General features: G+C 47.3%; 2 protein-coding genes across 6 annotated transcripts; one reads left to right on the forward strand and one right to left on the reverse strand.

The window, feature by feature from the left end:
- Positions 1-986: 986 nt before the first annotated feature.
- FBXO45 (F-box protein 45) lies at positions 987-4811 on the reverse strand. Its single transcript, XM_009462831.2, has 3 exons — positions 4368-4811; positions 3873-4229; positions 987-1848 (listed from the first exon to the last, which is right to left on the reverse strand). Exons 1-3 carry the CDS (start codon positions 4644-4646, stop codon positions 1663-1665), a joined length of 822 nt encoding a protein of 273 aa, XP_009461106.2. The 5' UTR covers positions 4647-4811; the 3' UTR covers positions 987-1662.
- A 68-nt stretch (positions 4812-4879) lies between these two features.
- On the forward strand, positions 4880-10828 carry WDR53 (WD repeat domain 53). 5 transcript variants are annotated; one of them, XM_087740765.1, is made up of 4 exons: positions 5197-5223; positions 5874-6008; positions 6453-6732; positions 9524-10828. In XM_087740765.1, exons 2-4 carry the CDS (start codon positions 5917-5919, stop codon positions 10109-10111), a joined length of 960 nt encoding a protein of 319 aa, XP_087596891.1. In that variant the 5' UTR covers positions 5197-5223; positions 5874-5916; the 3' UTR covers positions 10112-10828. The 5 variants fall into 5 exon arrangements, with proteins under 5 accessions (XP_087596888.1, XP_087596887.1, XP_087596892.1 ...); XM_087740762.1 differs by lacking the exon at positions 5874-6008 and having other exon boundaries at positions 4880-5228; positions 6241-6732; XM_087740761.1 differs by lacking the exon at positions 5874-6008 and having other exon boundaries at positions 4880-5223; positions 6241-6732.
- The last annotated feature ends 26 nt before the right edge of the window (positions 10829-10854 follow it).

Below are 10854 nucleotides of genomic sequence, written 5' to 3' on the forward strand. Positions count from 1 at the left end.
CCTGCTTGCACCGGTCTCCTCGCATCACTCGAGTAATGGGGGGAGGAAACAAGGAACAGCCTAAGAGGAATTCCTCTCTCTTCTCTGCTCAGAGAATTGCCAGTGTCCAATATTAAGCAATTCACATTCTCTAGCACAAATAAAGCAAAAAAAGGTTGTACAAACATTTCCTTTTCCCTCTCTGAAGAGCATGCCCGCTCTGAAATAGTTCGGACAGCTCTGGAAAACACCAACAAACAAGAAACGAGAGTCAAGAGCTAGCCACAGGGCTTACAGATTTTAATGCCCTACTAAAAGGAGCCCTTCTGGGGCTCCCTACAGACCTTTCAACCTCAGAGGAAAGCAGTTTCAGCAGCAAGTCCCTCCTTACCACACCCCTCAGCTTCACAGCCGTCCCAGCCTGCGTATGCCAGCACGCCAACACACCGGGGGGTAGTACATGGTTTTTAGAAAACCGGTGCAAGTGAAAAGCCCGAACATCGAACCTGATCCAGAATCCCCATCAAAGGGCTGCTGAGAGTTTTACTCGTCCTGACTGAAAACAAGCAGGTGAATACTTGCGTACCGGGGGATTTTATTTAATTAAAGAAAGGTTCAGCCAAGTCTTAAAGCCTTATAAAGCCATTTAAGCTGAAAACAAGGTCTGGATTCAGAAACTGAATGCTCCTTCCTCATCATTTTGAAACATTTTGCAACAGTGATTAGCAAGTCTAAGAATGCTTTAAAAGTTTGTATTTTTGATGTCAAAAGGAAGACAAGCCGTGTTGTGCCTTCCTTTCCTAAAGGGGACCACAAATTTTGGCAAAAGGAAACTCATGGGGAAAACATTTTGCATTTCCTACAGAGAACAAAACTGTTGCTAAAGCTATGGAAACTTTCACAGAAAATGACCCAATGTAGCACCGTACTCCACAAGAGCATCCCAAAATGCTTTACGATACAACAGAAGAAGTACACTTACATGAATGTTACCTGTCCAAGGTATATTTTCTGATGCCACGTGGTGGGGTTTTTTTTCCCTTTAAGAAATTATGTCCCAGTTAGAATAAAGCAAACCCTTTCTCTTACCTGTTCTTTTCAACGTGTTCTATATATACAACCCTTAAAATACACTTAAAAATAGCTGCACACGTTTTGTTTCATTATACTAGAGAAGGGCAGTCCAGACAGACCATGCTTCTCTGTATGTTAAAAATTGTAAATAAAACCCAACCAGACTCGCTCTCCTCCGGTACCCGTGTTGGCCCAAAGGAGGGAAGGGAAGGAACAAGCAGTTTTAAAATGGGAGTCTTTCACAAAACACGCTACTTATAAATCTCAGGTTAATTTCAAGCAGTTTTGTATCAAATCCTTTCTTAAATATTTGAGGTCACACACTGCCATCTTAGCAATGAAATCTGTTGCAACATGCATGTGTCAGCTTCCCACTCAACCAACTGCAACCCTGAGGATTTTTCTGGCCTGGTAGAAAGAGGAAATGTAACACAATTCCTGAAGTATGGCTGGTCCTCCATTTCAAAACTCCGTGTGACTCCCTCGATGGTTCTTGGACACACACCCACACTTTTTTGTTTTTCCTCTAATACACGTTTCCCTCTAACCAACATGCAGATTTCTCCTCCCAGTCATCCACATCTCGATGTCCCAAGGAAACAATCCACATCATCCATCCAGAGGTTTTCCCAGGTAGACCAAAGTCACTTCTGTGTTACCGTACACAGCAGACACTGCTGGATACAGGCAAACTTTTGGCAGTCCTCTGAAGGCAACTCCCAAGAACTCATAGCCCCTCTCAAATGCTAATGTTTTGTCTTCCATGTCCAGGATAACTCGAATCCTTTCACCTATCTGGAAACAGAGACAGGAGCGGGGAATAAAAAAAAAAATACATAGAAAGAGTCAGCATATTCAAATGGAGACACAAAAATCAAGCATAGCCCACGTATAACGGGGCAGGTAATTTTAAAGCAAGGCTTTCCTGTTTCTCATGATTGCATTACTTTTGTGATGGGAATTTCTCAATTTTGCTCAAATGCACTAGGATCCCAAGTACCTCTGCTGCCCGCTTCCAGTGGGCAGCCTGTATCTAACCACCTACACAATAACAAACGTAACCCTTCTCATATGAACCTTGAGAGAGCACCAAGAGTGAGCATACCACATGCCACGTGCTTCAGAAGACTGCAGTGTTGGAAACTTTGTAATGGCCTCCAAGCTACCGAACTCTGTATTTAGCTGTTGCTATCGCTCTGCGAAGAGCAATTTTAAAGACAATGAACTTGTTTTAGAACAGTAAGTGCCACATATAAAATATACCAAAATACACTGCTATGCAGGTACTGTCACTGACAGAGGTATTCCCTCACCAATGTAGAAGGAAATGCCAGTGCAAAGCTTAGGCAAAATAAGCGTGAAAAACCATATATATATATATACACACATATATACACACACACACAAGTGAAACCAACACTGAACACAGCAAGAGACTCGGATCCAGGCATGCATGGTGCTCCCTGCATTTATCTAGTGGACATTATTTTAGACATAAGTAGAAGTCCCAGACACCAGTAGCAAGCACAGCAGGATGCCACACAAACTTCCGATTCTTTACCAGCCAGCCCCAATGCTGTGGATTTCTTCCAGCCAAAACATTTTTCTTCTAACCAACACTAACAAACACGTGTGTTTCCTTGAAGTACATTTTCTATGAGCAGATCACTGTACCTGTCTTACTAAAGACAAAATACTCCAAAGGATCACCGATTTGAGCTCTCAACACTTTTTTATAGAGAAAGCAGCAATGGCGTTCACCCTCGAGACCCCACACAAGCTGGGGACTCTTGGCTTCAAAACCTTTCCTCACCCTGTTGCTGCAGAAAGGCCTAGACAAGGACAGCAGAAAGCGACCACAAAGGCTCGAGTCTGGAACATGCCAACCCAATTTACATGCTAGGGAACATGCAAACAGAAAGAGATCTAAATCTCTTTAATTACACTTATTTTAGGTATTATTCCCAAAAATGGCAGGTATAACCTTCAGACAGAATTAAAGTGCTTGGTGGTGAACTTTTACATGAAATTTAGGAATATCAGATACAAGTTAATACACAGATCTTCACCTACAACTGAAACATAAACCGATACTCGTACAAAGCCACAGCACTATGAGATGGAAATTATAACGCATACAGCTTAAGTTGTAACGCGAGGAAATCCAGCAGTCAAAATGTAGTTGTGTGAGCAGCCAGAAGAACAAAGATAAACACTTCAATAGGGACAAAAAGGTGGAATGGCACTTGCTCTTCAATAACCTGAAATTATCTGAATGTCCCAGCATCCCAGCCAAGGGATGTCACCTATGGGAACGCTGCCAGTGAGCCAACAAGCAGCACTCAGCACTGCTGCAGGTTTTTGCAGGAAGACTCTTACCTAAGCACTAATCTCAGCTCACCCTGCCGTACAACAAAGGGGTAAAATACCACAGACGTTCACCTTGCTGTGGGGCAAGTCGTGACTTCAGAAGGCTACACCAGTCTTTTTGGCTTTTATTTCAAAAAGTAACATGGTGTCTAAACAGACACCCATGGAACATGCTTCGCACTCAATATTTGAAATAAAAGCGGGGAAACAACTGAGGGTCAGATGCATTGAACACCACCCACGGGTGTAGCCTGAGGAACCAGTAGATAAAGGGGGAAAAGGCTCACAAGGTGGAATCATTTGCCTTCTGCAGGGAAGGCAAAGAGACTCTTAGGTGGGCATTTAGGGCCAATTTGGCAGACAGCTAGGACACACGAGGGAGGAGGTTCTTAATGGCCAGCCGCCATCAGACACGGTGGAGCTTCCAGCCCGCGCCAAGCCCCACTCACCTGGTATTTGGGCGCATTATTGCACTGGGGGAAACTGCCGTTCACCTCCCCATTATGCAGCAAGTTATTGTCCACCAGGTTCCAGCCCCAACTCTGGTCATCGCTCCCCAGCAAGGCCACGTAACCCTGGCACTGCATGGCCGCCCGCTTCGTGGCAATGCCGATGACGGCCACGGTGCCCAGCGGGCCCTCCCACCACACCTCCCAGGCATGGCGGCCCTCGCTGAAGCCGATCTTGGTCCGCGCCCCGTCTGTGCTCTGGGCGATGGGGTTGCGGTGCAGCGTGAAGCCGTTCTTCTTGATGTAGACATTCCGTGAGCAGTCGTTGGTGCTGAAGGCGTGGTGGAAGGCACGGACCTAGGGGAGGAGAGGAAGGAGGGTGGAGGGAGATAAAATCCTGTCATGTTTTTCAGGCCTCCCCCTTGGCTTCCAATGGCGGGTGGACCCAGCGGCTAGGGGGGCGTCCCCGGGGGGCTGGGGGGGTCCCGGGCTCACCTTGCCCTTGTAGGTGGGCACGTTACAGAGGATGTCGGTGCGCAGGGCCTCCTCCGCCAGGCAGCGGGCCGCCAAGCTGCGCCACACCTCGCTGTTCTCGTCGCCGTGCAGGACGCGGTGCCACAGCTTACAGACCAGCGCGCAGCTCCTCAGCTCCCGCAGCTCCAGGTAGGAGAAGACCAGCTCCAGCACCCGCCCCGGCAACCGCCAGCCCGGCCCTCCCGCCGCCGCCGCCGCCGCCCCCCCGCCGCCCGCGCCACCGCCGGGGCCCGCCGCCATCGCCTCCCTCCCCGAAGCGCCCCGCGGGCGGCGGGCCGGGACGCGGGGGCCGCGCTGTCCCTCCCCTCGCCGGCGACAGCGCTGGCGGCGGGCCCCGGGCCGAGCGCGCTCGCCGCCCGCCCGCCCAAGGCCCTCACGGCGAGGGGGCGCGCTCGCCCGCCGCCGCCATCACCGCCGCGGGCAGCCCGCCGCGCATGCGCGGGAGCGGCCGGCGGAGGTGAGGTGAGGCGGCGCGGCGCGGCGCGGCTGGGCGGGCCCGGCCCGGCCCGGCTCGGCTCGGCTCGGCGGGCGCCGCTCCCCGCCGCTGCCGCCGGTGTCCGGTGCGGGCCCGGGGATCGCAGGGGGCGGGGACGGGGCTCCCCCGCCCCGGGATCGGCCCTCAGAGCTGCCTCAGCTCCCTTGAGGAGCTGGCGTCCCCGGCGCTGGGGCGGTTCTCCTCCTAAAAGCCGGGCCTACCGGGGCCCGGGGCCGCGGGGCGGGAGGGGGCGGCCGGCAAAAAGTTCCCTCTGTTCCCCGAGCGCGGGCGGGCGGGCGGGCGAGCGAGCGGCTGGCGGCGAATTTGCGACCCAAGCTGCGGGTAAGGTATCCGGCGCTTTCTGTGGTTTTATTTAATCGACAGGACGGAAATTTTCCTGGTGGATTGAATGAATTCTAGCTGCTCGTTAGACCAGGCTCAACAAAAATCACATGCAAAACATAACATGGTAAAAAAAAAAAAAAAAAAGAAACCCTTTATTGTCCAATAATGCCATAAAACCAGAGACGTTAAGGCAGTGCCACGGTCGCCGAAGCTGGTGCCGGGACAGCTATAGCTCTGCCCACACACCCCGCGTTGCCGTCGGCCCCCTACCCCGGTATTCGCTCTCCTTTTCCCCCACAGCGTGCTCCTCTCTGCAAAACTTGTGCTTTTGCGTTGCTCGGGCTTTTTCCCCCACTTCATTTTCTGCTGATTTGGTCCCCTAAGCGGACCCGTCGCAGGGGCTGCTGTGGGCCGTGGTGCCAAGCTAGGGGCCGGGAGCGTGGTGAGCTGAGTGGGCGCGCTTTGAGCTGCTTTGAGGCCAAACTAAACCTGTTGTGAACCTCGTAACTACCTGCCTTAAAATGGTAATGCTTTTTTAAAAAGATGCCATTGTTTAAAAATGTTTAAAACGTGTGAAAGCATGTGTTTCGTGTTTAGCAGTCACAAGAAGATGACTGGTTTGCCGTTTTCCCCTTGCCCCTTTCCAGTACGTCCCCTCAGGAGCCGTGCCCCTGTTCTGTCAGGCGCACCATGTCCTTGTGTGTGCAAGGAAGCAGCAAAGGAAGCAGCTCTCGCCTAGGCAGCCATGTCAGAGCAGCAGATCTGCTCCATGTACTGCACAGGTACGCGTGCCCGTACTGCGGCCGTTCCACGCTGTCGTGGCCAACACTGATGCTCTTCGAGCCAAAGCTTCATTTTGGTACTGATCTGTAGAGGTGCCTGTTTTAATTGGACGCTAGGGTTTCAAGTAGTGTGCATTACAGTCATCGCGATGATCTTGTTGCTTAGGTAAGCATTCCACTGTAATGCGACCAACACCAGCTCAATTCAGGGTTTTGTTTTTTTTTGTTTCAGAGGTGTCACTGAAATATGGCAGTCAAATGGACTGGTGGACATTCGTCCTCTATATTGTGCTTGAACATAAACATGGAAGGGCTAGTGGCTTCAGGCGCGGAGAGAGGAGAGCTCACGCTCTGGGACAGGGGAGGTGCTCCAGCAGGACAGCTCCAGCTCCCGAAGGCAGACGATGTGACCTCCGTGGTGTTCTCTCCCCGCTGTCCCACCAGGCTGTACACCTCCCACGGAGAAACGATCAGTTTGCTGGATGTTCGATCCCTCAAGGAGCCCATTGAATGCTTCCGCGTGAATGAGGAGGAGATCAACTGCCTCTCAGTGAATGAGACCGACAATTTCTTGGCTGCGGCAGATGACTCGGGGGCAATAAAGGTTATGGACTTGGAAAACAAGAAAGTCAGCCGGTCCTTGAGGCACACAAACATCTGCTCTTCTGTTGTCTTTCGACCTCAGAGGCCTCAAAGCCTTGTTTCCTGTGGAATGGACATGCAGGTGATTTGCGTACAAGTAGATGGTTATTAGAGAAGCGAAACAGTAACTACCCACCTGTGTAGTGAGGCACCAACAGACTTTCATTAAGACTGAGGGTGTACAGCCTGCAGTCGCCGGAAAGCTCCCTAACTTTTCTAAAGTAGTTTTGGCAGAGAAGCTGTTTGTGCCATCTTCTACTCAGCAGTTCCTCTCCCTATTTTTATCTTCATTAATAGTTACATTATGGAAGTCGGTGGGGTGGGGGGAAATGAGAAGATGGTGCAAAGCATGCTCTGGCCACGTTAGCTCTCTGTTGGAACCAAAACCAGAAGTTGTCCCTAGTTATGGCTGCAGACGAAATGTAGATGATTGATAGGAAAACGCAAAATGCTTGAAGCAGACAGTATGCTAGCAAGAATACTTTATGCCAGGTGGAAAAATATCTATCCAGGTGGTATATACCACTGTAAGGATAAGTAATTTTTATAAATTTATCCTTTGTTCTGATTAACCTCTTGAAACGTTAAATGTTCTTTGTCTTTTACGCTTCTCTGTCCTCGTCAAGAGGAAACTTTGTCCTTTGCACGCCACTTGTGGAAGCGTTCTGAGAGAAACTGTGCTAGGAGTTAATGGAGTCTTGAGTTACGTTGCCAAAGGTGGCCACCCAGAACAGATGTGTTTCCAGTGGTTGAGATCTGACCATGTTCCTGGGTTAGCCTGAGATTAAAACTATCACTTCTACAAAGATTTCTGTGGTTCTAGTGGTATTAGGGTGAAGTTTGCTTCGACAGCGTTGAGCAGTTTCACCCTATGTTCTTAAAACTGAAGTGCATCTAACACGCATTAGAACAAATATATTGTGATATTTAGTATAAGCGGTATTTTTCCATATTAAAGCCATGATCCATATAAATTCAATAAGTATATATATCCAAATAGAGGCTGATTGATACAAGTCTGCCAGGTTTAAACTTTGGCAAATTTTCAGAAATTTTCCAAATTCTTTTTTCTTAGTTTGACTGAACGATGGATGTAGAATTTTAAATGAAGGACTGTGAGAAACATCTTTGCAGAGGTACCAAAGTGTCGGTCTGAGAGTAAATGCTCGGCACCTTAGACGTCTGGCTTAATTTCAGATCCCTAAAATGCAGATTTTTTTGTCAGAATTGTAACTGTTTATATACCACTTCTGTGCGAGTGAACTGGTTATTTTTTGTGACTTTTTAGTTAGTATGTTTTACTGTAGCTTGGCAAGGAGTTTTTTAGGTGAAAGTCAGTATCCCAAAATAGTAGGAATTCATTAGTGTGTTTTTGTACAATGAAAAGAGCATTTTTCCACATCGAAGCTGACTTTAAGATACATCATTTCGCAAAGAGAAGCTGTGCTGCAGTACTCTGAAATGCTGTGCCACAGCGTGTCTTTGGACAAGTTACAAGCTCTATGAGCATCAAAATGTGTTCTGAGCTCACATGTCAAACCCTCAGTGAAACTAGTAGCTGATGAGAACTGAAATTTAGGTTGTTGGCGTTTTTTCAGGAGTGCCATGGAAGGAGGGAAAATGCCATGAGGACAGAAAATACTTAGTTTGCAAAAAACTTGTTAGCACTTGATGAATTCATAAAGCTGATGCAGTGCTGTCTGTGATGGAAACAGGAGTATTGGCCTTAAGCATTAAGACACAGCCTCTCTGATTTACTCTGCTCTGCACAGTCATCGTGGAAAGTTTTCCCTTTCATCGGTAGCAAAGTAGTTTTAATGTAGCAGCAACAGCAGTCAATAAAACAGAAAAGTGACAGGAAACAACGTATTTTGGATGTCTTAGTGATTTGGATTCCAGAAACGCAGAGCCAGTGTGACAACTCTCTTGTGGCCCAAATTTAAAGACTTCTGTACTTTCTACTGGAGATGCCTAGTGGAGGAATATCTTTATTAATGACAAATTAAAGCTTTGATTAAAAAAGCAAACAGCACACCAGTACTGCATTGGACTGACTTGTGCTTTCATATCTGTTGGCCTTGAAAATGCTTATCATCAATTCCGATACTACAAAAGTATTGAGAGGATTATTTTTAACTGGTGCAATATAAATCTGTAGTACTTGAATTGCTGTATGAGAGATGCAGGATTCATTTGAAGGCACAGTGATTGCTTCATGAGGGGCTTGGAGATGAGGTGGCATTTTAAAAGCAAGTCTAAAAGCACAACCTCCCCCCATCTCATCAGGAAAAGCACGCCCTAACTCGATATGGAAATAGCACAAACCAGATCTACTCATTGGATATTAAAAAAATACATATATGTCTGTTTAAAATTGAGAGCCTAAACTACTGTTTGCCTTTTGCTGTTCCATTTTTCAAACACGTTCACGGAAGTGATTATTTTAAGACAAGTATGTAGCCGAGATGGAACTAAAATTCAGAATGATAATGATCTCTCTTTACTGCTAGTGTTTCCCATGTCCCTCCTTTTAAATAATTGATGTGCAGTGTATCATGATTACTACTGCTGAGATGAATGGAAAGGCATTTAGAACAGCTTTTTCATCCATTTTGTGGTCTAAAGGTCTGAGTCATTGACGCTGCTGAGTAGGGCAGTATGAGGCTTTGGAAAGTGTGCCATAAAGATTTGCCGTATTTCTCAGGTGAAGTTCAACTGCTCCTCACAACACATCTTGCATCTCTTGCACTCATGCATAGCCTTTGCTCTGCTACAGCAAGAAGTATAGTTGGGTTTTTTTACTGTTAGTGAAAGATCTGATTTTACTTAAAATCAGAAATGGACAAATTATTGATTCCCACTTTTTTTTCAAGGTTATGCTGTGGAACCTGCAGAAAGCTCGTCCTCTGTGGACCACAAACCTGCAGGAGTGTGAAACGGAGGAAGACAGTCCACAGTCAGCTGGCCAGTTCTTTAACCCGCCACTCGCACATTCCCTGTCTGTCGCATCATGCGGCAACATCTTTGGCTGTGGAGCTCAAGATGGTAAAGTCAGAATATTCAGAGTCACTGGTGTCAAGTTTGAACGTGAGCTGGAGTTTCAAGGTCACAGCTTGGGAGTATCGCAGGTCCTCTTTATGCCAGAAGCATACTGGTTGTTGACTGGAGGAAACGACGGGAAAGTCTTGCTCTGGGATATCAGCAGTGATGTTGGAAAGCAGCAGAAAAGTCCAGCAAAATCTCTTCAGAAAAGGAAGGCCCAAGCACCTGCTTCCACCAGAAAAGATGGAAAGCTCAACAAAGTGGCCTCCAATGAACATGCTAGAGTTTTACCAAAGCTAACCATTGAGCACGGAGAGAAGGTGAACTGGATCTCTTGTGCAGAGATCAAAGGCTCCAAGACAGTATTAGTTGCTGATCAGAGTAGTTCTGTATCTGTGTATCCATTGCCAGGACCTTAGACGCCGAGATGTTTAAGGAAGTTTGTGGGGAGAAAATACTTCTCAGAGTATTTGAAATGAGCCCAGTTACATCTGCTGACAGTGAACTGAACAGTGAAACCTGCTGCGTCCTTTGGAAGGGGAAGGGATTTGCTGTGTACTCATGCAAGTACCCATGATGGAACTGGCCTCGCCTTATGTTTTTCAGTGGCTGTTGGTATTCACTGCAGCTGTTTCTTGCAGGGTTGGCAGTTTGCTCCTTGAATTTAAGTGAAACGGGTTTCAATAGATTTAGGGATAATATTAGTTCATGACTAAGCTGACATAATTAAGGTTGAAGGACGAGGTTCATGCTAACGGGGACACCCACAATGCTAAATGAGGATGCTGAACAGTCATTGGCTGAGCTCCTTGCATTTTGAACTATTTCAGTGCTTTACTTCACTCTCCCCATTAAACTGTGTCACAGTTAGCGTAAACTGGCCATAGTGGAAATATATTTTTCATTAGTTTGTCAGCAGCTGCATATAAGACTAGAGAAGCGTCAACTAACTAATGAGTAATCAAATTACTTAAACAGTCATTGCCAATTGGATTTTTTCACGCTGCGGTAAGCAAAAGTGCAGGGGAAAATGTTAACATTTGTTTAATGCGTCAGCTGTCTTCTGCATTCAGTTGTTTATCCCACGGAAAAATAACTATTACACTTTTCTTAATAAATGCATTCTCTGTCACTGCTCCCTTGTGCTTACATTCGCTCTAAT

Source organism: Nipponia nippon, unplaced genomic scaffold (assembly GCF_047370975.1).
Source record: "Nipponia nippon isolate SJK-2023a ecotype South Korea unplaced genomic scaffold, ASM4737097v1 scaffold_7, whole genome shotgun sequence".
NCBI lineage: Eukaryota > Metazoa > Chordata > Aves > Pelecaniformes > Threskiornithidae > Nipponia > Nipponia nippon.

Excerpts from the sequence above, each read along its gene's own strand:
- FBXO45 (XM_009462831.2), bottom strand. The coding sequence starts at position 4,646 with ATGGCGGCGGGCCCCGGCGGTGGCGCGGGCGGCGGGGGGGCGGCGGCG. Across the intron at positions 4,230-4,367 it reads TGCCCACCTACAAGGGCAAG|GTCCGTGCCTTCCACCACGC; the intron begins GTGAGCCCGGGA and ends CTCCTCCCCTAG. Across the intron at positions 1,849-3,872 it reads ATAATGCGCCCAAATACCAG|ATAGGTGAAAGGATTCGAGT; the intron begins GTGAGTGGGGCT and ends CTCTGTTTCCAG.
- WDR53 (XM_087740762.1), top strand. The coding sequence starts at position 6,256 with ATGGCAGTCAAATGGACTGGTGGACATTCGTCCTCTATATTGTGCTTG. Across the intron at positions 6,733-9,523 it reads CCTGTGGAATGGACATGCAG|GTTATGCTGTGGAACCTGCA; the intron begins GTGATTTGCGTA and ends TTTTTTTTCAAG.